At 42.9% G+C, this 27063-nt stretch overlaps 2 protein-coding genes across 4 annotated transcripts in view; one reads left to right on the top strand and one right to left on the bottom strand.

Moving 5' to 3' along the window:
* The window catches only part of Pdxdc1 (pyridoxal dependent decarboxylase domain containing 1), a 57216-nt gene extending 50625 nt beyond the window's left edge, over positions 1 to 6591 (top strand). The window contains exons 17-23 of the mRNA XM_012517646.2: positions 662 to 833; positions 1692 to 1810; positions 2060 to 2181; positions 3048 to 3140; positions 3227 to 3323; positions 4227 to 4331; positions 4912 to 6591. Coding sequence (XP_012373100.2) covers positions 662 to 833; positions 1692 to 1810; positions 2060 to 2181; positions 3048 to 3140; positions 3227 to 3323; positions 4227 to 4331; positions 4912 to 5168 — 965 coding nt within the window. The 3' untranslated portion in view covers positions 5169 to 6591. The remainder of the gene's footprint in view (positions 1 to 661; positions 834 to 1691; positions 1811 to 2059; positions 2182 to 3047; positions 3141 to 3226; positions 3324 to 4226; positions 4332 to 4911) is intronic.
* Ntan1 (N-terminal asparagine amidase) overlaps positions 1 to 24620 on the bottom strand; it is a 36762-nt gene extending 12142 nt beyond the window's left edge. Inside the window, exons 1-10 of one of the 3 annotated variants that reach the window (XM_023704695.1) lie at positions 24450 to 24620; positions 14942 to 15044; positions 14800 to 14865; positions 14389 to 14497; positions 12590 to 12663; positions 11428 to 11481; positions 10887 to 10940; positions 9627 to 9724; positions 7774 to 7887; positions 2215 to 2465 (exon numbers count right to left, since the gene is read on the bottom strand). In XM_023704695.1, the coding sequence (XP_023560463.1) occupies positions 2454 to 2465; positions 7774 to 7887; positions 9627 to 9724; positions 10887 to 10940; positions 11428 to 11481; positions 12590 to 12663; positions 14389 to 14497; positions 14800 to 14865; positions 14942 to 15044; positions 24450 to 24530 (765 nt within the window). In that variant the 5' untranslated portion in view covers positions 24531 to 24620 and the 3' untranslated portion in view covers positions 2215 to 2453. Of the gene's footprint in view, positions 1 to 2214; positions 2466 to 7124; positions 7486 to 7773; positions 7888 to 9626; positions 9725 to 10886; positions 10941 to 11427; positions 11482 to 12589; positions 12664 to 14388; positions 14498 to 14799; positions 14866 to 14941; positions 15045 to 24449 lie in introns of those variants that run through there. The other 2 variants (XM_004644498.2, XM_023704694.1) reach the window with 2 other exon arrangements.
* Between the last annotated feature and the right edge of the window lie 2443 nt (positions 24621 to 27063).

Here is a 27063-nt window from a genome sequence, read left to right on the forward strand (position 1 = left end):
ATTTGGTTATGCCTTTTTGTGAGGTGACAAACATTTCAGGAAATGTTTGGTGGTTTATCATGAAGTATTTTCAACATTTTTGGAAAGGTATTTTACGTAAAGATATCCAAATAGGAAAATGGTAGGTACCTGTCCTGCAAAGAAAAAGCCACTGTGGAGTTTATTGGTGACAAGGCCAACCTCCTTGGCGGCTTTGTCTCAAAAGCTGGGTTAGCAAGACTAGGACCCCCAAGGCAGCAGGAAGAGGGCTGAGCGAGGAGTCCTGAGGCCTTGAAATGACTGCAGTCATCTTGCCCTGCCCTTCCCAGACACAGGCCACCAAAGTACTTCCCTCTCCCTCCACTTGTGGTAATGTAGAGACAACCTCTGATTGACATTTGTATTAACTTGTAACAAGATGCTTATAACTGGACCAAAGCAGTCCTATCACTGGAGAATTTCATTGTGTACCAAATCTCCTAAAAAACATTTATAGCTGGAGCAGCCAGATGTGATTTTTAACACCTGATTCTTCCATAGCCTGCTTGAGTGGCCTTTTTCTTTTTGACTCCTCAGCTCCAGCTACTGATGATACCTAGAGCTTTTGGCCTTCCTAACTAGGGGAGAAGGGCCTGTAAGCCATTCTTTACACATTTCTCAAGTATTCTGTGAATGTTTTCAGTGTTAGGAACACGAGGAGAGGATGTGGATCAACTTGTAGCCTGCATCCAAAGCAAACTGCCTGTGTTGACCTGTACACTGCAGCTGCGAGAAGAATTCAAGCAGGAAGTAGAAGGGACTGCAGGTCTCCTATATGTTGATGACCCCAACTGGCCTGGAATAGGGGTTGTTAGGTAAAGACTTGGTTTGTCTCTTTTTTTTGCGGGGGGCGGGTACAGGGATCAAACTCAGGACCTTCCACTGAGCTATCACCCTGGCCCAGGTTTGTCTATTGATGTTAAGACTTTGCCAAATAATGCACATAGTGGGTCACTTTGTGAACCAGCTTTGTAATCCAAGGTGAATATATGCAAACAAAATATGCTTGCCAAAAATTCAACAAGAGATTGTGGGCATGTACAAAGGCAAGTGATTTGGCCCACTATTACACTCAGTGAGCAGATGTCCCTGGGAGTGAGTGTGTGCTCTACATGCTTGCTCACCAGTGCCTGTGGACACAGATGGACATATGTAGTGGACAAATGGCTACCATCCAGCATATATTTCAAGTCAGTACGAAACAGAACCCAGTTCCCAGGGAGATAGGGCCCCGCTGGCGTCTAGAGATCAGTGTGTACAGCCCTGTGATGGCTGTCCTTGTTATTGAGGCACACTGTCTTTTGTGTGACATGTGTGAGCTCCAGACCTTGCCTTTCTTTCCTATGAAGCCAAAGACTTGCCCTTACTCATATTCTTGAATGTTTTCAACCTCAAGACATTATTTAGCCAGGCTTGGTGATACATGCCCATAATCCCAGCATTTGGGAGGCTGAGGCAGGAGAACTGCCATGAATTTGTCAGCCTGAGCTACATAGTGAATTCAAGGCCACCCTGAACTACATCGTGATATTGTCACAAAACAAAACAAAAAAAGACACTGTCCATGGCTTTTTTGCCCATTGGTTACCATACTGTGTCAATACCTGCTTATAACCCTAAGGAGACTCTCAAGTCTCTTCGATTATAGTACTGTTGTTCAATATTGTTTTTAGGTATCAACATGCTAATGATGATAAGAGCAGTTTGAAATCAGATCCAGAGGGAGAAAAAATCCATGCTGCGCTCTTGAAAAAATTAAATGAACTGGAATCTGACCTTACATTTAAGATGGGTAATTATTGCTTCTATAAGTTACCTGTGAACTGTGGAAGGGCATTTTCTAATTGGCTTAAATGGCTTCATCTATCTGGAGGAAGCTTTGGGTTAGGTGAAGGTGTGTTTCTTCCTCGAGTTCTTGTCTTCAGCCCATTAGATACACCGCCCGCCACATGAAGGGGGCCTTTTTTCATACATGGTTCTGCAGTTACAAAGGGAACTCAACACAAAGGAAGCCAAGCTTCTCTGCTGTTTCCTCCTGTAGGCCCTGAGTACAAGAGTATGAAGAGCTGCATTTATATTGGCATGGCAAGTGACGACATAGATGTTTCTGAACTAGTGGAGACCATTGCAGTCACAGCTCGGGAAATTGAAGAAAACTCAAGGGTCTGTAAGACTAATCAGTGTTTTGTACCTTTTTGGAGTTTTGTCTCAACTATGTGGGGTTATGAAAGAGGAAACACTTTGGGGAAATGTCTATTTATTTATTCTTTCCCCAAAAGTTCACAAATGTTCCCTGTGATTGAGGCATTATGTCAAACATGAGTGGCAGGTAGGCCTGACACAGTCTCTGCCCTTGAGGACCTGCCTGGCAGTAAGGAGAAATACACATATGGCTAGCTGCAGTGAGTGCTTGTGAAATCACAGTAGCTGCGCATTCAAGAAGGCTCCTCAGGTTGCAAGCTTGGTGCGAGAGCCTGAAAGACACTGGTCCTGAAGATGGGTGAGATGGGCATTTTGGCTAATAGGACTCTCACTAGAAATAGATATGCTGCTTGGCCAGTTGGCATGGAGGAGCAGAATACGAGAAAAGCCATTCCCTAAACCAGGTATGTCTTGAGACCAGACTGAAATGTATGTCATGTGTCTTGCTTTGGGTAGGGTTCAAAAGGGAAGAGTTTGAAGTAAGGTTAAGGAACCAGCTCCATTCTTGTTGTCTGGACCCTTAAGGTTTCCTCCAAACCTGATAATATTGTTGCTGCCTTTTCCCTCTTGAATGTTGAATGGGTGATGTGTTTTCTATTGCTATGACAGTCAGGATGTTATTTTTCTTCTGCTGCCTGTCAGGTAAGGCTGGTCACAAAGTGTATCAGGGTGTCCACAAACATTTTTCTATTTAATTTTCATTGTGGCCTACAAATGCAGAATTCCATTACTGATGTACTGCTGTGAAACATCCCCAGTGCTGTGTCAGTTTCTATAGGCCCCAGCAAGAAGCATAGATAAGCAGTGCCTTTCTTGATCTTACATAGCTTCTGGAAAACATGACAGAAGTCGTCCGGAAAGGAATTCAGGAAGCTCAGGTTCAGCTGCAGAAGGCAAATGAGGAACGACTTCTGGAAGAGGTGAGTCTCCAGAACTGACTCTTGGCCATGTTGGGCAGGGTGCCCAGCTTGGCAGTGTGATCTTGAGTGAGGGCTATGTTTTACAGGGAGTGTTACGGCAGATCCCTGTTGTAGGATCGGTGCTGAATTGGTTTTCTCCACTACAAGCTTCACAAAAGGGAAGAACATTTAACTTAACAGCAGGTAGGACTAACTAGTTTCTGCTCAGATCTCATTAACATGGGAGTTTGATCAAATGCCATTAGCTGGCAACATCCCTCATGCTGTGAATCTTTTATAATTCCTTGTGTCTGTCCCTGGGTCCTCTGGCATGAAATCTGGAGAATCCCTGATGCCCTGTTACCTTTTTCCACAGTCCTCTCCATCATTAAAATAGTGGGAAGGTAGGTGCCCATTCCTGTAGTAAGCTGACTCTTCATTGAATGCACAGGAACTGGTCCATTCAGCTGTTCAGAACCCCTGGGAGCTGGGCATTTGAGTTCAGGGTCACTGTTCCTTCTAGTCCTCATGAGTTTCTGCCCAGTCCAGGGCTGTTTACAAAAGGGGGTTTTCTAAGGTCAGAGCATGTAGTCCTTGAACATTTTATTGCAAACCAGGCAATCATACTATAATCAGTTGCTAGAACTTAAGAAAGATACATTAAAAGCCCAGATTCATTCCTTCCTTTTCTGCCAAGGAAATACTATTTATGAAACCCAAGGTCCCCTTCCCTAGGAAATAACAGCACTGTTACAATAGAAGATAACCCGAGTTTTAATCTGCCAATCCTCAGCCTTTAGCAAAGAGGCATCTGTTCCTTGTTGCTAAAGTACATTTCCCAGTTGGGCCTGGCTCCCAGGCATGTTTGTGCACACCACTGCCCGATGTCCTCAAATACCGAAGGGAAATGGGGAGAGAGGCATCTGACGCCCAGCAGGGCTGGGCCACTTGGTCCAGCTGTGTCTAGTTCTTGGCATGTTTCAGGAAGGACAGTCTGTGGGAAGCTGAATGCTGGAAGCAGATTAGGGCACAAGGCAGTGTAAGCGGCATCACCAGGGGCAACCTGTAGCAGGAATGTCTGCCCACTCTGTCCTCTCTTCCTGGCAGGCTCTCTGGAGTCCACAGAACACACATATGTCTACAAAGTACAAAGTACTGGAGTGACACCGCCTCCAACACCCTCAGGCATTCGCACCAAACAGAGGTTTCCAGGTACAGTTGTACCATGTTTGAGTTCATTAACGTGGAAGAAAACTGGCTATATTTCTTTTTTTAAACAGATGTTTGCATGCTTTTTGGAAGAAAACTGGTTGTAGTTTCTATTTTGAAAAACAGAAGTTTCCATGTTTAACAGTTTTCCCTTGAGGTTCATTTGCATACTTTTGTTTTACTGGTTCTTTAACCCCCATTCCTATTTTTCTTTAGGACCATGTATCACTGTCCCTTTGAATAACCATTCCGTAGCCTTGAGACTTCGTTGTAAAGAAATGTCTTGGTGGCAGTGTAGGGGGGAGGCTGGGGATCTGGAGTGCTGGCATTATTTAACCATGGTGTTTGTTCTCCTGAGCTTCTCTTTATTAAGATAACTTCAAAAGTTCCATGCCAGGGGAATATGATGGAATAACAGTAGCAGTTCTTAGTTCCTTCCTTATCTTCTATATTTCAGAACTGGGATTTCAGGATTTTTGCCGAGGCAGTTATAAAATAAAGTGATATCCAGGTGCACAGAGAGCCTCCATCACATTAGGCTTCTTCACTAAGCTGTCAGCTGTTTGTCCCATTTTTTTCCCAGGTCAGAAGCCTTTTAAAAGATCCCTGAGAGGTTCAGATGCTGTGAGTGAGACCAGCTCGGTCAGTCACACTGAGGATTTGGAAAAGGCAGAGGACATGTCCAGTGGACCAGAGCAAAGTACCCTAGAGATACACAGCCCTGAGCAACCTCCAGGGGCTCCTGCCCCTCAGGCCAGCCACACTGAAGCCCTCCAGAACAGGGCCCAGTGTCCTGAAGATGATCATCTGCAGGTGGAAGAGCCAGAGAGCCTAAGATAAAATTCAGTGTTGGGTTTGAGACTGTAATGTTGTTTCAGGGAAGAAGTTGCATTGCAAGTGTGAACTGTGCGATATGTTCATCTAATAGAAATGACTTATTTGTGCTGAACTGGTTATTTTTGCACATATGTATGCCTGAAAGCCAGTCTTTCCAGGAGGTAATTGAATATTTTATGTGTATGCAGAACAGCCAACTATTGTTTCTCGCCTGCCCAAATGTAGTAAAACCATTTCCCCTTGAGTTATCTTAAGTACTTTTATTCCTAAGGAACACTTAAAATTTCAGGTGCTTGCCACTTGAAACACTTTCTTCTTTCTACTCCTAAGCATACATCATTAGATTGTACTTAGGGATGTTTTATTAGGACTGTCCAGGTTCTGTACTGTTGTTCCACAGAGGCAGGATGACAGTGACCTGTGTCTGTTGTAATGGGTCTGTGGTGGTCATACTGCAGTACACATCTGTATTGGCAGGCTTCAAGGAATGGGTTTCAGTGGGACCCGAAGTGCATCACAGCCCGCTCCTGCCATCCTCTAACTGCTGTTTTTCCTGAAGTAAGGACTGTATCCATGTGCACAGCAGGGTTTCTGTCTAGGGCTGTCCTTTGCCACAAATCTTTTCTCCCTTTCTGTGCTTTTTGTAAACAGATTTGAGGACTTGTCAATAACTGTTGAGTCTCTTCCTTTCCATGTGTGTCTATTTTTAAATGTAAAAGCTTTTAAATCAGCACAAAGGTGCAGATTATGCTCGATTCTGTCCCAAGAGCCTGCTACTAATACGCTGTGCAGCATACCTGGGCTAGAATGCTAAAGTAAGTTCGCCCTTGACTGTCTCACTCCAGAGGTTTGTTGCGTCTCTTCCGCTCACATGTCACCCTGGGTCCTGCTCAGAAATAAGAGCTAGAAAAATCATACCTCACAGGATGAAATGACTAGAAGTTAGTCCCCGAAGTCCTACTGGTTTCTATTTTCTCAAAGTACTACATCATTTCCTTTGTCCTAAGGTTGGGCCCCTGTGCTTTTTTAGTCTCACAAGGTCAAAACGATGGGAGAGCTTATGATGATGGGGAATTCACACTGGATTTCTGGACTAGTGTGGGAAGCCTTAGTTGTACCACATTAAGCCTGTAATTACACTGATTTGATGTGAATGCTGACATTTGGCACTTGTCGAAATATAATTTTCCTTTATTTTTTTGGTACAGAGTAAATGGTCTTCCCTGTTTATTTGGTGCAATGAAGTATAGCAGATAACATGGGAGAGGGGTAAATTATCACCTTTAACAAGATTTTTAAATGTTTATATATATATATATATATATATTTGGAATTGTTAAATCAATTTTGCTGAAACAGAATTTCACCCTTGAGGTACTATTTCAATGTTGATTTCAATAAAGGTTCTTGAAATTGTTACCAGTGAACTCAGTTGTATCTTACTGGCATTATGAGGCATTGTAACTTTCTTTTCAATAGGAACTTCAGAAACGACCACTTTATAAAAAGAATTGATTTACCAGGGGTTTGGATAAATTCTCAGATCAAATTTAGCCCCACAGATTATCTTGGAGATAATTATATTTGAGAAAATTAAGATCAAACCCTATTATAGGTCAGTTTTGGATGTGAAGCTTTTAAAATATTTTTTGAGCAAAAAAAATTGAGATGTATAAATTCTCACTAAATTTTATTGCATTGTAAAAGCTTTCAAATGTTTTTATGTACTAAGGAGAATTCGGAATACTTATCCATCCATGTATCTGAAGTAACTGCTTACAGCCCAGTGAGACCAATTAGTAGGTTCTCCTCTGCTCATTATTACTGAGCAAAAAGAAAATGTTGGACACAGACTTTTTTTTTGGTACTGGGAAATGAACTCAAGACCTTGTGCTTCCAGGCAGGCACTTATGCCACTGTAACTTTTGTAAAACAAAAGTAAATCTAAACAAATGCCTTTGCCAAAATAAGATTTTATTTTAAAGTCATTTGAAAGACAAGAGTAAGGAAAGAGACCTCAGACAAAGGCGCCTCGTTTGTCTCAAATGCGACAATGGATGTAGATTCCAAATTCATTTTCTTTCCAAACCCCATCAATGGTCTTTTCATGCCAAAAAGTTGCTTGCTTTGGTAACTCCTATTTTTAGTTTCCTGAACAGATCTTTTCCCATAAGCCATCTTCATTTTTTTTGTAGAGGAGAGCTTTATTTCCAGGAAACAGTGTGTTCATTGGAGATGGATATTTTTTTAAGAACATCAAGGTAGATCTTATATGTTCAACAAAGTGAGGGGGCTCCGCCAAAGGAGAAGTTGAAAGGTTCTGGGGTAAAAAAGAAGAGTAGGCATGATAGAAGAGGAAGCTGGTTCTACTCCTGTATCCTTAATCAGGTTCTCAAAGCAATATATGCATCTCCCAAGACGTTTGTGATTGCTTCCACTGAAAATACCACTTCTCCCTGACTGCGATGAGGTTTGCTAGTGGCTTCCAAAAACAGCTGCTGCTCACTGAAGGAAAATCAGCTGTTACCTAACCTTAGGCCTTTTATTCTTACAGATGGGGAGGCCAGGGCCCAGAGATTTACGACTTACCCAGCCTGTAAATTCTTACCTCTAGTATTTGCTTGTCATCTTGCTGTAACCAGAAATCCACATGTGGAAATGGTGTCCAGGAATATGGGCCTATTTGAAGTTGTTCAGTCTTTGCATCATAAATGCTAATCATCTAAAAGAGAATGACTGAAGGTAGAAGTCGGGAAGTTTACCTGCTCTCCCCTCCTGTGCACACTGGTGTAGAGGGCAAGGCATTTGTCTAGAAGATAAGCTGCTTAAAAACTGTCTCATAGTAACAAAGCTGCCACCTACTGAATAATTCCCTGTGTCTGGTCCTACACATTATGGGTGATATATACCACTGTGTTTAGTTCTGACAGCAGCCCTCTACGGGGACGACATTCTTTCCACTTGGGATAAAAAACCCTAACAAGTCCCACATGTAGTTGGCATTGGAGCTGGGCCTCCCACCCAGTGTGCCTAGTGTGGGAGCTCTGCACAAACACCACCTCACTACTGCACTGCTCATCCCGAGTAGCTAATCATCTTGGAAGTTTAAAATGGCCTGATTCCCCCATCAAAAGAAATAACAAACATTTTAAAGAGCTAATTTGGTAAATGGTCCATTTCCTGAATTCCCAAAATCTGCCAACAGTAATTTTCAGCTTTACCAACAATGTTCAATTTTGATGACTGAGGCTGAACTACCTTCTAAGTATTAAGTAAATTAGTGTGGTTATGCTATTTGAGGAATGGCAAAAGAAATCCTAAAAATGTCAGGTTTGACAAAACAAATCACTGATTCCAAACATTTTTCAATGAAAATGCCAGTGTTTCAACAAACAAGCACATTAGGGCCTCCCACCCCAGCCTTTGGTGTGGTGCTGTGGGTTAAAACTGACACTTTTTATTTTGAAACAGGGTTTCACTAATTTGCCCAGGGTGGGCTTGATCTCATGATCCTCCTGTTTCAGACTCTCAAGAGGGCTGGGGTTGTATGTCCATTCCATCATAACCAGCAAGAATTTTTGTGTGTGCCCATGTGCGCTACTGGGCATCACACTAAAGGCCTGACTCCTGCTAGCTAAGTGCTCCACCACTGGGCTATACTTTCTACTTGGAGTATTTCAAAAACATTCTTCCACCTATTCCTCAAAAGGGCCATGCATTGTTTTTCTTCTTCTTGTTGTTTTTTTTTTGTGGAACCGGGGATTGAACTCACGTCCTTGCGCTTGCCAGGGAAGCACTTAAAACACCTAGCCATCTCCCTGGCCCCAGTGCATTGTTTTTCTAAGCTTAAAAATACTTAAAAAGCACTCAGGGTGTAACTCAGTGGTAGAGCACTTATCCCAGCTTGTGCCACAAAAAACAAAAGGAAATTAGGACTTTAAAATTGATTTAGTCATTCTTTTTGGTTAATCAAATGATTTCAGCAAACTGCTTATCAGTGACTTGGTTTAAAAGAATTTAAGGATCACAAGTTTGAACTCAGCAAGGGCAACTTAGTAAGTCCCAGAAGTGAAAGGTATTCAGTCCTCAGTAGTAGGTAAAAAGTGGGGAAAGATAATAATCCCAAGTACAGAGGGGAGAAACTTCTCCCTTTTCTGCTGTCCTCTCTTTATAAAGATTACACAAAAGACAGTGTAAATATGCTCATTCTTTTTGGATCTAGACATGGTGGGTTCACACAACCTCTTGTGCCTTCTAGTTTGAAAACTGAAGTTTTGAACTTAAAACTTAAAATATTTCTTTACTCTGTTAACAGAGTGAGAAAGTATACTTGTGGCTGTGTCCCTGGTAATTTATAGCTTTAGAGGCAGATAAAATTTTCCATAAAGCTAGAGTAAAGCTCAAGGCTGGGGCAGTTCATCTGTTATTGCTGCTACCCCTTAACACAGAGTTCACACTTACTGGGCCTCCCACTAGAGCCCGGGCTGCACGCAGCTCCTCCTCTGGGCCTCGATCTTTAAAGGAAGCTCTGAAAATCTCTGCAGTTTTAACGTTGATAGCTGCAAGGGACAAGAGAATGATTTTAACTGACAAAAGACCACAGTGGAGACTCCACAGTCTGTGCCACCACAAAGAGCCAGACATTGAGAGAAAAAAATGGAAATGAACAAAATGACTCTGATGCATCTGTGCCTTCCCTTTCTGGAAAGGGAACAGGCAGCCTTGTCACCAGCAGTTTGATGACAGTAGCTGAGGCCTGAGCTGGTCCAGGGCAAACTCCCAAGCCCAGAGTTGCTTGCAGGTGTGAAGCTCGTTGTTCCACTGGCACATGCACCGCCTCCCTAGTCAACCCTGTGACCAAATCCATTTCTGTAGAGTGGAGGGAAGATGGGAGGCAAGGGTGGCCTATGGTGGTGGCAAAGCCCATCAGTTTTCAACTTGATGCAGTGGTTACCTTGGTTCACAAACTGAATTCTCACTATGATTCTGGTCACAAAATGAATGAGCTGAGCACTGAATCAAGTTTCTCTATCAGGTCAACATTCATTCCAACCACTGAATTTGATCTGGTTCTTGTCCAACTCAGTTTGCAACAAGAGTCGTGCAAAGAATCAAGTTTGTGAACCAAAGTACGTGAGAGAGAATAAAACATCAAGCACCTATGTACTCACCACATAGCTAAAACAAAATATCACAGATAGAAGCCCTGTGCAAATACAGCCCATTTCAAGCTACATCCTCAGGATCCTTGGTGCTGTGGTAGAGGGAGGAGGGTTTAGACTCTCTTTAGCGTTACAGTTGTATGTTTCACTTTGTATAACCTTTGTTCTCAATCAAAACCTTACCTCCCATGTGAAGAGTATACAAAGATTACATGATGTCTTAACACTCCTGCAAGAGCACTGCCTAGAGAACACACCTGTGCCTCCAAGAACAGGCCTGCTTGAGATCCTGCAAGTGTGGTGGACCCGGTGTGCTGTACACGTGGTACCTGTTTTCTTTCAGTCTTAAGTGATGAACATTACCACGGTTTCATACAGGTCAGAGTAGGCAAGCTACTTGCTCAGGTCCTCATACTAAATACACAGAAGTCAGGATCTGCACTCAAGGCTGTCACACACTGAGCTGTGAGATCATTACTTTGTCTAATCAGGCTTTCACTGAAGCCTGCCTTGCACTCTGCCACCAACCCTCCAACCATCAAGTAAACACATTACTTACCAATACCATAAATTATTGGAAAGTGGTTTTCATTTTCTTCCCGGTCATTTAACTCTGAGAAATTCAGAAAAAAACTTAATGTTACAGTTGTCAAAAAATACTAAATGATTTTTAATAATAAAGGCATGTTGCCTTTTTTTCCCAAGTAGGAAAAACAGAAAAGGAAAAGGATGATGTCCTGCAGAGTCCTGGGCAGGCAGGCTTTTGTGGAATGAGGCCACTCATAGAGCCTAGCCCGACTCTCTCCACATGCTGTGCCTCTGCCCCAAGACTGGGTAGCTCCCCTCTGCGATCACAGTAGTAAGACCCCAAGGAAAGATACTTAAGGGCAGGAGGTGCACCATCAGAACTGAGGCTGCACAGTCTCATACAGGCAAGGGCTGGAGGCTGTGCCAGCAACAGGAAGCATGGGAACAGAGCCAAGCAATGACAAGCTGTGTGCGACTCTGCAACTCAGGTCCTGGTGCTAGGCCCTGCCAGAATAGTGAGGGCAAAATGTCCCTGAACATACAGATTTGTTTTGGGAAATGGAAGAACTTACCAGTCACACATAATGTCACTAAGTGAATGTCCTCTTCCTGCTTATCAAATTCACCTATAATTAGAATTTTTAAACTGGATGTCAGAAAGTTCCTCTATTTGGAACTGCTGAGCAAGGACGCAAGAAGGGGCAGAATCCTCTGAGCATGCTGTTCCATCACTGAGGCCACCCTGGCCTGAGGCCAGAACCAAGTGAGCTGATGCCACACCAAACTGCCAATGACAGGCATGACCTCAGCCCCAAGCTTGCAGGGGACAACACCAAGCCATTTCAGCTTTTCCTGCTTTCTCAGGGGTTTGGAAGACACAGAGATTCATAAAAGGAGACTTTAAATCTCAGGGTTTTTTTTTTTCCTGATTATCAATGTTATAAAAAAAAAAAAAGAAAAGTATAGGAGAGCATAATTTAATCCTTTTCATATTTTAGTGACCTCATAACTATTGTTCTATTGATAGATACCGGTTTATTTCCTGTTGCACAGAGTATTCTATCCATCTCGAGAAATAAATCTGTACATATTTGCGGTTATTTTTGAGAATTACTGGGTCAAAGGTTATGAACCTTCTGAAGACTTAAGCTGCCACTAGACTGTTTTGCTGACAGATTGCCCCAGTGTACATGCTGGGATTTCAAGTGTGGGCCTGCTTCATAGCCTGCTACATGGTTAACAAAGAACACGCTTCCCCTCTTAATTTTTCCTAATCCAACAGGGAAAAAATCATATCATCAGTGTTTCCATTGCCTGCAAATTAGACAATCCTGTCAGAAAAATTTTTATTTTATACAGTTTGGAGGATGTACTATTCTACAATGCATCAGCTGCTTTTTTTGAAAGCAAATCCTCTCCCCATCTCACTGGCCCCAGGTACTTAACTCCATGCTACTGACCTCTGTATCCACTGTGTATTCAGTTCCAGCCAAATGACGCTATCTGTCCATCTGCTCCAAGTGTGTCCTCCTTTGGCTTTGTGAGGTTTTTATTTTATTTTATTTTATTTTCATTTATTTATTTTTTGGTACTGGGGCGTCAAACTCAAGACCTTGAGCTTGCCAGGCAGTCGTTTATTTCACTGAGCTATCTTCCCACCCACTTGTGGGATTTTTAACCCAAGCAAACACAGGTCCAAATTTTTATCAAGCTTGGAGAAAACAGTAAACTTACTAAGTAGCTGATAAGTAAGTTTCTGTGACAAGTGCCGGTCATCACTGAAGCCTCCCACAAGGTGCACTTCCAGCCTGGGAAAGAGATGGGATGGTGGTGAGAGCCCGGACAGGGTACACTGGTTTTACTTTCTTAGCCTCCACCAATCCCTGCTCCACAGTGGTGTTTTCTGCCTTTTTCATGTATAACACATATATGAAGCTGCCCAGTGTGGCTGCTCAGAGTCTGCTGAACTTGGGAGGACCCAACGTTTGCCCAAGTGCTCCACTAAGGGGACAGATGTGTGACAGATGCAATACCACCAGACACAGAGGGGAGAAACTGCTCTAGAGGAATGTGACAGTACCACATTGACTGCTCATCCCAAGTAGAATACTTCCAAAAACTCTCTTAAAGGCCTTCATCAGAGAAAATGGGGTATGAAAAAGAAAGATGGAGTAGCTGGATATCAAGAGTTTGCTGGTAAGCACACACTTGGAGGGTGCTGCTGCCTCTAATAGCCACCCCATCTTGGTAGGAGAGGGACTGTGTGTGTGTGTGCACGAGATGGACAGAGGTGTCAGTCTGGGGAACTCTCCCACTACCCAGTACACACGAGCACAGTAAGGTCCTACTGAGGACAACTCCTACACGTGAAAACACCAGACTAACTTTGTTTAACCCAACGTTTCCCATATTTGCCCTTCCCCATGTCCCATAACCATCTGCAGAACTGATACTGGGGGAAAGGGTGGCCACACTTCATGCTGCCTTCTACTGAGACAGAATAAGGAATAAGCCAGAAATTGTATGTACCCATATAAGCTACAGCATCTAGCACTTGTCTCATAAGAAACATTAAATACTGACAGGGCCGGGACTATGTGGCTTTGCTGCCATTAGACTACCAGTTTTGCCTCCTGACTTTCAGAGTGACCAAATAAGTCCTAAAAATGGACCAGGAACATCTAACACTCACATCCCCAGAATCAAGGCGTCAGGCCTGAGTACACAGTCTGAAGACCCCACTGCAAAATGAAAACATTTTTCAACTACATGGATCATCTACCCATGAAACAGTCTAGGCTGTGGCACAGAACCAGCCAGGAGACAAATATAAACATCAGGGCTGGGGGCACAGCTCATTGGGAGAATACAGACTTAGCATGCAGAAGGCCCTAGGCTACATCCCAGCACCAAAAGAGAAAAAAAAAAATAATTGTCTGACCTATGCCAGTGGTGTTGCAGTAGTTACCTTTGTGGTTTTTTTTTTGTTGTTGTTGTTTTTACTGGGGCTTGAACTCAGGACCTTGCACTTGCCAGGCAGGTGCATGTGCTGCTGAGCTATGTCTCCTGCAGTGTTGCTCCGACCCAGCAAACCAGGCTGAAACTGATGTGATAGACCCCTGAGGTCTTTACCATTCAACACCCCATGTTGCTTCAGAGGACGGACACAGTGGGGGCAGATGTCCTTGGCCTCTGTAGCAAGTGTTACTCATGGGAAGCTTTTCATCAAGTAATTGAATGTTACACTTCATGTATCTGGGTTATAACAAAGCAACAGCTGAGCCCTGTCACTGAAACATGGAAATAGCCAGTTTAAAGTCAAACTGTCCATTTAAAATCCAGCCCTGACTCTTCACCTGTATCTATCATCCATTCACTCACTCAACAATTGCTGCTGCAGTGCCAATGCTGTGCCACCTTCTCTCTAGGAGAACAAGATGGTGATGACATTACATGTTTCTGAAATAGCACCCACAGCTCTACACAATGCCACCAGATTTCTAATTCACATCACAAAGTGGTGTGCAGCTCACCTTCCACACTGAGCGTGGTCAGAAAATGACTTTATAGAGTTCAGGATCAAGGGGACTTCGGCTTTGGTATCAGTTCCATCACAATGTGTCAGGCAGGTAGCCCCATTACCTGAAGAACAAGGGTAAAATGACTCAGGTTATTTCCGATGAGAACTCGGGAAAGAAGCCAGGATGCCTCCTGTCCATTTGGCTGCCTCATCTTTGAATGTCCTGTAAGAAAAAAAGAGAAAAGTTGGTACTGCCCAGCCAACCCATTTTGACCAGGGCACCAGGGAGATACCATGCAGACCAGAAAGGAGGTGAATGAAGTCAGGCTTCAAATCAGATACCAGGAAACTCAAATTGAGAAATTAAATGGTCCCACATTGTTGGGTTGGTTTAAGCAATAGTTTCCTTCACCTCTCATCATACCTGTGTGCCTCAGGACCACAATGTGACAAGTGGTGGCATCATCAGAACCCAGAATGGAGATGGAGCCTGTTTAAAAAAGAAATAAAATAAAATATCCAGTAGCCTTTTGGAATAATGCCCAATTCACTGCTTCCTAACCTACCATCCTTTGGGGAGGTCACTGCAAGCTCTCTTTGCTGAACATACAGAAGGCCCTGGGGTCCCACTTGTTGAACAGACTGACCTCTGAGAAGTCTGGCTCTTTCCTGTTTAATTAAAAAAAAATAAAATAGTGATGTAAATTAGTGAGGGTTGAGTAACTAATAGTGGAGAGAGCCAAAGTGTACTCTGAGTGGAAAGCATGTTAGTGTGCCTGAGGAGTGTGTGTGTGTGTGTGCATGTGTGTCTGTACCATTTGACAAAGGCTAAATAACATGCATGTGGAATGATGCAAAGGAAACAGAACTTTTTTTAACCTATAAAACAATATTTTAGTATCTATGAAGTATGATGCAAGAATCTCTCATCACAGTTCTTTACTATGGAGTATGAGGCTCCTAAACCCTTTACTAGTGCAGATAACTGGACTGTGGCAGAAGTGTGGCTGGGTGGCCCAGAGCGCACAACCTCCTTCACTTCAAAGAGATGGGGAAGGATGTCCCTCAAGCCACAACCAATAATGTCACAGCTGTATATATGCACTCGGGAAACATATCTTGGGAAACATCACTGTGTTACTTAGAACAGCAAAAAGCTGAGAACCATGAAAGACGTAAGCAAATTATGCAGAACCAAGCCAACTACTAACTGTACAGTCATAAATAGTGAAGACTGGGAAGAAACAGTTTTGAAATGTTAAATAAGGGGCAAAACAAATGTCTAAATTTTGTACAGGGGCATAAATGTGCTGTTAATACAACTGTGGTAAAATGCTGATGCACACAGGAAAAATACTGGAAAGAAATTCACCAATAGAAGCATGAGTGGGCCACAGCAAACATGAATGATTACTGTTGTTGTCATTATTCTAGCCTGTAAATGTCCTGTGAGGCCATTATTATTAAGGAAAATGTAAATTTATTGAGGATTTATTTAAATGTCAAAAATTTGCATATTTGTATAAATGTTTATACAAAAAACCCTGATGTGGTGGCGCATGCAGAGGAGACTGAGGTAAGAGGATCATAAGTTTATTTAAACTGTCTGGACAACTTAGCAAGTACCTAAAAATAAAAAAGGGTATGGGTGTATGGGCATGCAAATTCCATCAATTCCAAGTACAAAAAAAAAAAAAAAAAGTTAAAACAACCATAGAATATAGGGTCTGGGGATGTAGCTCAGAGGTAGAAGAGTTGCCTAACATGCCCAAGGCCCTGGATTCAATGCAAAGAACACAATAGAACTTAAATGATTAAACTGTTTTAGGAAAGCTTAAACTTTTTTTTTTTTTTTTTTCAAAAATATCAAACTGGCTGGGTGTGGTGGTGCATGCTTGCAATCCCCACACTCAGGACGCTGAGGCAGAAAGATCAACATGAGTTCAAGGACAGTCTGAACTACAGCCAGACCCTACAGTCTTAAAAAATACAAAAATGTCAAGCTAATATAACTCTAAAAGGTATTATTTCCCAGCACTGTATGGTGGCACACACCTATTCCCAGAACTCAGAGTTTGCTGCAAGTTCAAGGCCAGCTTGGGTTATATACCCTTGTAAGATCCCTTCTCAACAACGATAGTATAATTTCCTTCTGACTTGAAACAATCTCAATGAGCAAATTTATTCAAACATGTAAGCACAGAGCAGTGTGTAATGCCGACACTGGAGAACAGTTTTAGTTTTACATAGGCACCTTGTTATTTCTCAAGTCTGGTGCTAATTTAAGTTTATATCCAACTGCCTACTAAAGTAAAAGAGACTGAATCCAGGGCTTCTACACTAGGCTAGAGCCCCAACCTTTCTTGGAGGCAGGCTCTAAGTCATTGAATTGCCCAGGCCAGGCTCAGCTTTGTGATCATCATGCATCAGCCTTCCCGAGTAGGTGTATAGGCCAGCATAAGATGTATGAAATGTAATGACCGGCTTGAGCAATTAGTTATTCATTGTTTTCTTTTTTAATGAAGAAAACAACATCCATTAATTGAAAGCAAAGCTGTACATAACATGAGAAGCCTCGCAATTTAAGACATGAACCAGGCATGGCAATGTATGCCTGTAATCGCAGCACTCTAGAGTGTGTGTGGAAGGATTCCAAGATTGAGTCCTGCCTGGGGAATTTAGCAAGACTCTATCTCACAAATGAGCTGGGGACATAGCTCAGTGAATGCCCTGGGTTCAATCCCAGGTACAACAAAGAGAAAAAGGGAGGGAGGAAAGGAGGAAAGGAGGGAAGGAGGGAGGGAGGAAAAGAAGGAAGGAGAGAGGAAGGGAGGGAAAAGGAAAAGGAAAAAAAAAGAACTACAAGGCTTTTTAGTTGGGTGTAGTGACACATACCTGTAATATCAGCACTCAGGAGGCTGAGGCAGATCTCTGAGTTCAAGAGCAAGACCCTGTCTCATTAAAAAAAAAAAAAATTTTTTTTTTTTTTTTCAGAACTACAAGGCCTTGTGTTTGGTCTTTAACACCAAGGTTACGGTTTGTGTCTAGCTATCCCCCCAAAGCCTCAGGCAGTCACAGGGCAGACATCTAGAGGTTGTGATTAATTTATCATTCAATGCTGGGACTATGGATGTGACTGCTACACCCACCTGGGGCAGATAGTCTGAATGGAATATAAGGGAGAAGGCTTTTCGCTGCTGCTGCTGCCGCTGCCCCTTCTCCATTTTTGCTCTTGCTGTTTTCCACTGCCATGAACAGGTACGCTGTGCCATGTGCCACTCTGCCTTGGAGCTAGCTGAGTATGGACTGAAATCTCCACGAACTGTGAGCTAAATAAATCTTTCCTTCCTTAATTTTGGGTGTTAGGTATTTTGTCCCAGCAATGACAGAAAAGTAACCCAAACAACCACAAAACAAATAACAAAAAGAAATGAGCTAGGAATTTAGTGAAGTCCAGTAAATTGTGACTGGTAGCACATATTCGCTTATTTTTTTGTTTTTTTTTTTTTTTTTTTTTTTTTTTTTTTTGATATTAGGAATTGACCTCAGGACCTTTGGTTTGCCAAGCAGGTGCTGTGCCACTGATTATCCAGCTGTTCTGTTTTTCCAAGACGGGCTTTTAGCATGTAGCCCAGGCTGGCCTTGCACTTCAAATCATCTTGCCTATCTTGCCTCAGCTTCCTGCATCTTGCAACTATAGGCAAGATCGACTAGGCCTGGCAACTGTGCTTGCTATAGAAGAAATAAATGTGGCTGGTTGCTTTAAAATACTGAAATTCTATCACTAGCCACCTACTTTTCATTTTCATACCACTTCTCACCTCCTTCAATTAATAGTAACATAAAGGAAAATCCAGAGTTCCTTCTTTATTATTCCTTTAATACTTACCTTTTGCTTTGTTCTTTGGGGAAGGAAGGGATAATGGCAAATTTTTAAGAGTTATTTTCATAGCTGGGTCACCACCCAAAAGAGGTTGTGACAAATGAGTGATCAATTTCATAAAGACCAAAAATCATTTCTCTCAAAACAACTACTATTTCCCAAATAAATAAAAGCAAAATGATCAGAAATGATAATGCCACAAAATGGAAAGCAGTACAGATGTGCTCTTCCAGACATGCAAGACATTCAGTCTTACTTCTCATTGGGAAAACACATAGCTCCAACATCAGTATTTGCTTTCTGAAACAAAGCAGCCCCAGTTTTATCAACTTCTAGTATTCTTTGAATACTAATATTTACTAAAATTCCTCTCCTTCAGTCCCTCATCTTCACTCCCCAACTCCTGTTTGGTGGCACTGTTTTCCTAACCTGAAAATTAACAAGAAAAATTTGTAAAGAGGGTTTGGATAGTAAATATTAAAGCTGTGTGGCCTCTGCTGCTGCAGAATGAAAACAATCACAGGCATAGAATCAGGCACAGCTGTGTTCCAATAAAACTTTATTTGAAGGAGAAACAAAAAATTTTTTTAATGTATTTAGTATACAGGGTCTATAGGGTTTCACTACACAGATTGGAATTGTAGTGATTCTCCTGTTTTCAGCCTCCCAAGAGCCGGGATTACATGGGTGTACCACCATACCTAGTCTCAGTCCCCATCTCAGTGTGCCCCCAGGGTAGGGCCAGCAAGGCACACCAGGGAATGGAATAAAATTTGAATTTCATGTAATTTCATATCACTCTTTTGATTTCCCAACCATTTAAAAATAAAGACCAAAAATCATTTCTCTCGAAACAACTTCTACTATTTCCAATAAATAAAAGCAAAAATGATCAGAAATGCTAAGACCACAAAACGCAAAGCAGTACAGATGTGCTCTTCCAAACATGCAAGACATTCAGTCTTAACTTCTCATTGGGAAAACACAGCTCCAACATCACTATGTGCTTTTTGAAACAAAGCAGCCCCAGTTTTCCCAGCCATTTAAAAATATAAAGCCCTTTCTTGGCTCTTGGAGCTGTATACAAATAGGGTTTGGCTACTAACTGTAGTTTGCTGAACTGTGCCCATGTCACTCAGTTGTAACTTTGTGGATGTCTCTTATGCTAGACCAGTGGTGGCGAGCCTATGGCATGCATGCCACAGTAGGATGTATCACTGACACTGTAAAAGATTCAACATAACTGCCTTAGACCTTGCCTAACAGACCGAGTGTGAAAGTACTTCATGGATTGTAAAACACAGTGGTGATGGAGAAATTATTCACAAGTGTGATAATTGAGACTTCTTTCCCACCATCATACCTTAGTTCAGTCTTTTTTCAAAAATTAATTTTATTGAGAAACAAATAGCAATGAGACCATTTCAAAACAGGTTAGTAGGACAGTTACAATAATTAATACATTGCATATTGTTGTCTTCATAGTAGTTATTCATAGTACAAGATGCAGACATGATATCCTGTCCAAACACTATTAGTACAAATCTTTCTTCTCACTGAATTAAGAGAAAGTAGCTGCATCTCTATTCTAACTATTTTGTATACACAGATACAAAATGGTCCTTCATTTATATCCCTTTTTGTCAGAGATGTGTATTCCACTGCCATTTAAATACTGTAAGTACATGAATTCAGCAAAATAATCCAATATAGTCCAGCAGTCCATAATAGTAGTTAGTTCAGTCTTTATTTGTCTTACTTTTACGTTATTGTGGGGCTGAGGGTACCATACCTCTGTGGCTGAGCACGTGCTTAGAATGCATGAGGCCCTGGGGACCATCACCAGCAGCTCAAATATAACACTGCGATATAATCTATGAGCAATGGATCAAGCATGACACTGACCAAGTGCTTGCAGGAATAATGTTCATCGTCTGCTTCTGTTTCCTCCCTGATGACATCTCTTTAGGCTGGTAAGGATTAACAGAGATAGGATGCGTCATGCGCTTACACTGGCCCTGGTCCCTAAACAGAAGTCATGAATGAGTTACTGTCAACCTTCCCATCTGTGGTAGATTAACTAATAGTCAGCTTGGAACAACCAGTTGAATGGAATCAGTGTGGTGCTGAATGTAGAAGGCCCACCTAAGAGTTGTTGCTAATAGCATAAAAAAGAACTGGAAGGGAAGATGGTGCGTTGTTGATTCACCTGGAGAAGTTTGTCAAGATGGCTTTCCTGATATGAACTTGGCTGTTATGATTGTTGGAGTAGCTTGGGTCCTCACTGTCACTGAGGATGGCTGCAGTTTTTTCCATGACAGTTCTGGTCCTTACTTTGGGTGTTGCTTCCTGGCACCAGTGCAGATCCCTCAGCCCACTGGTACAAATCCTTTATCCCACTGACACAGACTTTCTAGTCTCTATCACTGACCTTTGGGCTTTTCCAGGGTAGATCCTTGATTCAGACTTGCATGAGACACTGTTGTGGGCTCTAGGCCTCCAGTTGGACTTGTGGTGGACACTGCTATGGGCTCTAGGTTTTCAGACAGACTTCTGCAGGACACTGCTGTGGGATCTAGGCCTTCAGCTGGATTCTCTGGGTCTCTAGTGTGTGGAGAATTGTCCCACACTCTTTTGTATTTAACTCTTTGACTATTATAAACTAATCCTATAAATTGTGTGTCCTGTATTAAATCATTTCCCTTATAAACCCTAACTACAACACCATCTGAGGTTGACCCTGCCCAGTCTGTCTTCCTCACTGGCTATTGGTCTCACTAGTTCCAAACAGTGATTTTGATTCATCACTTTTGTGCACATAAACCGGAATCTATTTACAAAGACTAGGTCTGAGAATGTCCATATGCGTGAACCTCTGGAAACATTTTGTGTGTGAGGCTGGGCATACAGACCAGCAGTGGAACACTTGTCTCACACGTGTGAGGACCTGGGCTCCATCCTCAGCACCACAGAAAAATAAAGGCAGAAACTAAGTTACAGTGCATTCATACTATGGGTGTATATCAAACCACTGCACAAGACAGGTGGACCAGGTGAGGAGTGAAGGCTGCATCCTTGCTGTCCAAGGAACTTTCTGCAGGGCAGCAACAATCTGTATCTGCACTGTTGCATGCAGGAGCCACGTACAGCTGTTGAACACCTGAAATGTTCCTGTGATTGAAGAACTAATTCCTAAAGTTGACCTAATTTTAATGTACACAGCCACATGTGGGTAGTGGCTACTATACTGAATCTAGGTTCCAGTCCTAGCTTCACCACTTACAGGATATGGGACCTTAGACAAGTTATTCAGACTCTGATCCTTCAATGTCCTCTGTAAAATGAGGATAGCAACTTCACACATTTCACAGGCCAGCAGTGCTTACAAAAAGTCACTGTGTTACTGTCATTATTACAGTAATCCTCTTTTACCACCCAACAGATGCCTGAAATCATGGACAGTGACAAACCTTCTATACACATGTACCTATGATAGTTAAATTTATAAATTAGGCATGAGATTAACTAGTAAAATAAAACAATCCTAACAGTATTCTGTAATAAAAGTTATTTAAAACTCATGAATTGTTTTTTCTGGAATTTTCCACTCAGTATTTCTGGACTGTGGCTGACCTTGGTAACTAAAATTATAGAAAGCAAAACCACAGATAAAGTGGGATGGCTGTATATGCTAATTACAAGCTTATAACTGCTGGTATTATGTACAACATGCTGTTGCATGAGAAAGACACATGAAAAAACAATATATGCTATCATTTAAAAAAGTCTAACACTATGAAAAACTTCTGTTAAAAGATATTCACCAAGGTTGGGCAGGGTGATTGGTGCATGCCTGCAATCCCAGCACTTGGGAGGCTGGGGCAGGAGGACCACTAGGAGTTCAAGGCCAGGCTGGTCTACATAGTGAGCTTGGGACCAGCCTGAATCACACAGTGAGGTACTGTTTCAAGCCTTTCCCCCACCCTCATTCCCCAAAAAAGAAGCACCAGGGATATAACTCTGGCACAGCACCTGCCTGGCAAGTAAAGGTCCTGAGTCCAATTCCTGGTATTGAAAAAAAAAGGGGGGGAGGGGCAGCCTGATAGCACAGCTGACTAAAGTGCCTGCTTAGGCAGAACACAGTGGCTGGGTTTGGCTAAGACCTTGATTGGTAATCCCAGCACTTGGGAGGCTGAAAACAGGAGAATCACTACGAGTCTGATCTACACAGTGAGACTCTGTAGACCCTATCCTAAATACAGGAAAAAATAAAAATAAAAAAAGATTCACCAAAATGTATAGAATTGTTATGACCAAAGTTGATCTTTCTTTAATTTTCTATTTTCCTATGAAGGGTACATACTGCTCTTTAAATAAAAATATATTTTTTCTCTCCATTACTAGTTAAGTGAAAGATCCATAGTCCTCAATATAAGTGCTAGGAACAACTTCCTTGTTTAGCTTTATTTCCTTTCCTCTCACACTCTGTGGGCCAGGGAAAATGGCCATTATACTCCCCACAGGACCTCCCTGCTGCCCATCCTGTCCCTCCTCTGTGATCCTGTAACACGAATGGGTTCCTATGATACAAATTTCTATGCCAAGTCTCCTAAAATAGGCTAAAACCTTCCTGAGGAGAGGCTCTGGAATGTCACCACATCCTTGCCTCCACACTTGGTGAGTTGGCCTGGACACTGATCTCACATTTTACCACAATCATGCTCAGTCACAGAAGTAATCTAAATTTTTTAGAAGCTCATTTTTTTTTTTCTTGGTGAGTACTACTCCTAACTTCATAGTTAACACTGTGACAGTGTTAGGAAAGTGACATAGTAGAATGTCTAGCACAACACGGATTATATAACACTGCAATTGTCTGGAAGTTCAAGTTGAGAAGAAGCCTACAGAGGTGCCCACCTTCTTGTCAAGAAATCCTCATCTTGCAGATCATTTTCAGGAGTCACTGTGTTTCTTTACTAAAAAATATTGACTGAGAGCAAAGTTAACTCCAGGTACTGCCCAAGGTTCTGAGGGCACAAAAGTGAAGATGTTCTATATGCCTTCAGAAAGCTTACATCTGGGAATCAGATCAAGGAGAAAACAAACGAAAACATGGAAGCAGACGAAACAACAAACTAAAGAACAAACTTGTACAGCTGCTACAGCCTAAACCCGTACACTCAGACTCCTCCCGTTCATCTGCTTTCCATCAGATTGAAAGGGGACACTATTTCTTTATGGCACTTAACACTGTATTTGGGCCATTTCTGTGATTAAAAAAAAAAAAAAAAAACAACTCTGCTAGCTAGACTGTTACCATACTTAGAGTTGGGACTGTGGTTAGTACTGGTGACCAACACATATTAGGACGTCAACAACGATCTCTTTAATCAGTAGGATAGGCTAACTCCCCTTCACTGTGGCACGTGGGATGTTCGGTCCACAGTGTCTTTTACACCACCGACCCCGTTCCCAATATTCCGTGCGTGAGCAGGGACTAAGGTTTCAGACAACTAACTAGTCAGAGATAAAAGCAGGAAAAACAAAGACACCCCACTCCTTTCCATCAGGGCGCGGTCCCTACCAGGCCCAGCTGAGGGAAAGCAGAGCCCTTTCTTTGGGCTAAAAATAACCAGGTGCTCTATGCTCCGAGAATAGGATAAGAGGAAAAGAACTAGTGGACCCCGCCAGGACACCTCTGCCTAAACTCTGCTCGCAGCCCACTCTCGGGCGACGCCTGCGTCCTGAGAACCCAGGGAGCACGCAACGCTCACCACAAACAGGGGAAAGGGTCCCCTGCGCGTGCCCGTGAGCAAAGGCGGGCACCCAGATTTGCCTAAGCAAGCACCTCCGGAATTCAGGCACCGCCGGAGAACAGGGTCCCGATGAATCCTCGAGCTGCAGCGCCCTGCGACCTTGGGCAAGTCACTTAACACTGCGGCCCCGTGCCCGCTTCTGTAAAAGAGGGAGCTCAACAGATGCCCTCCAAGATCTAAAGAAGGTAAAAGCTTCGTGGATCCCTAAGTGAAAACACTTAGGAGTGGAGCCTGGTCAGAGCCAGGTTCCGGACGTCCCAAGTTTAAACTCGCAGAGGGAAGGGCGAGAGCAACGGTGGCGGAGAAAACAGAGCTCGCAGCCCCTGGCAGGTTCCCTCGGGCGGGCCCCGAAGCCCCTGCCTTGAACTCACTCACCTCCAGAGATGGGTGCGCTCGAACTAGCTCTCCGGCTGACTGCGGCAGCCGCACTCGCCGCCCGTCCACGAGCAGCGGCATAACGGAGACCGCGGCCGGTCGGATGGGTCGCTGGAGGCGGCAGCCTCTCCAGTCTAGGGCCACCACCCCCGCTGGAGGCTGCCGCTTCCCGTCCACCCCGCCCCACCGCGAACGTTGCTGGGAAACGTAGTCAGGTAAGAGGCAGCGCCTGAAGAGAACTGGGAAAAGCCGGGCAGGGCGCAACTCGCGGCGCAAACGTGAAGCTAAAGCCGGAAGAGGGCGCCGGTCGGCTTCCTCCGGAAGGGGTGCCGGGAAATGTAGTTTCCAAAGCTTGGGCGCGAGCGACGGGACGGGAAAAGATGCGAGCACCAAGAGACCCTTGGAGCGGCAGCTTGGTGCGAAGGCGGATTTTGGGTTGGCCAACTTTATTTCAAGGTCCTGCCCCACCTTTCCTCCAGTGAGTGACCTTACTCAAGCTGGAGTTTGGGAGTGTCTGCCCCACAGGATTTTGCACAAGTAACTCATATTTATTTTTCTTTGAGACAGAGTCTCACCACATAGTTCATGCTGGACTCACTCTGTAGCCCAGGCTGGCCTCAACTCGAGGCCAAACTCCTGCTTTAGCTTCTCCAGTGTTGGATTACAGGCATGTGCCACCATACTCAATTAGATGTAAGCCATCTTAAACTGAGAAAATGGGCCTGTATCATACTAACCCCTATAGTCACTTCTCTTAATTACTATTTTTGTGGAATGGATCCTGTAAACTGGGGAGATTGCATGCAGTCTACAGATGGTGAAGTTTTTGCCTGTGTGAGGTGTGTAACACTTGGATGGGGAGTCACCTCCCACCATAGTACATCAGTAAACTGGTCCTGTGGCTTGCCTGAAATCCTACAACTCTGGGTGGTCAAGGCAGGAGGATCACAATTTTGAGCCCATCCTGGAGAACTTAGCCAAGACCCTGTCTAAAAATTTTTAAAAAAGACAGTATGTAAGTCAACTGCAAAGGTCCTGGGTTGAGTACTAACACACACACACACACACACACACACACACACACACACACACACACACAAAATCATCAGTAAAACGTGGTACTTAGAAGTGCATGGATACAACACAGATGGGCTGGGGACTCTTGGGATAGGTACTCATGGTGGGAGGTGACTCTCCATCTAACTGTTCTGCCTCATACAGGCAGGAACCTCACTATTGTAGTCTGTAATCTGAACATTAGTGAGGTTTAGGCAGAATACTGGGGAGGGTCAGTTTGAGACCATCCTGGGCTACACAGTGAGAGCCTGTCTCAAAAACATAAAATGGTTTTCACGTCTTTTTTTTTTGGTACTGGCACTCAAACTCAGGACCTTGTGCTTGCCAGGCAGGCGCTATACTGCTGAGCTATATGCTCAATGCACAAAATAGTTTTTAATTTCCAGGTAATTTTTTTTCCCAAGAAACATTCAAGTTTATGAATCTCTAGACTACTAGTGGCAAACCTATAGCAAACATGTCACACCTGCTGTTTATTACCTTTGAAGGCCCTAAAAGGTTGACCATAAGTGCTCTAGACTGATCCAGGACTAAATTACCTGCCCAAAAAGAAAAATCTTGTTTGCCTATGTCATGTAATTTTTTTTTTTTTTTTCATTTTACTATTTTTTCTATAGGTGTTCTTCCAAAGCACGTAATTTTCTTTGGAGAGGTGCTTGTTTCATTGTACTATTCAGGCCTGTCACTCTTGGCTGGATGTGCTTAGGGAAAGCTGTGGACACATGACAATCCTGGAAGCCATCCTCATTAGTGTGCCCTTTCTTTCTTTCTGTCTGTCTGTCTGTCTCTTTTTTTCTTTCTTTCCTTGTTTTTGGTGGAACCAGGGACTGAACTCAGGCCCTTGCACTTGCCAGGGAAGCGTTTATTCCAGTAAGCCACTTCCCAGGCCCCATGTGCCATTTATTTCTGAACATTACCAAAGTATACACTGGTGACAGCCCCCCCTTTAACAGTGAGGACTTGGAAGCCACACATACAAATGCTGGGCACAGTGGCACATGCCTGTAGTCTCAGCACTTCAATGGCTGACAGAGGATCACTGAGTTCAAGACCAGCTTGTGCTACAAAATGAGTTTAAGATTAGCCTGAACTGCACAGTGAGACCCTGCTTCAAAAAGCCAACAATAAGAACAACAAGAAAAAGAACCCCCACATATACACACATCACAAGAATGTCTGCCCGGTAAGTCTTTTTATTAAGGTACTTCTCTTTATTGACATAAGAATGAATGTTCCAGATTAACCACACAGTTGTTTTTACAATGGATATTTTTTAACCTACTTTATAATTAACATTTATTTTTAAATATATATTCTTCTGTATTATAACTACTTTCCAAACTAGAGGCCCCACTTAATTTCCACTAATTTCTGTGAATACAATTTCATTTATTTTATCCAGTATAAAAAAATCCATGTTTTTGTCAGCAGTTAAAAAAGGGAACTTTAAAAGTTCTCAAATGACTTTGAATCAAGTCACCAAAAGAAAACCAACAATATCCAAAATCTTTTTTTTTCTGAGTAGAAACTTTTTTTT

This window comes from Octodon degus, unplaced genomic scaffold, assembly GCF_000260255.1.
Source record: "Octodon degus isolate 3935 unplaced genomic scaffold, OctDeg1.0 scaffold00200, whole genome shotgun sequence".
NCBI lineage: Eukaryota > Metazoa > Chordata > Mammalia > Rodentia > Octodontidae > Octodon > Octodon degus.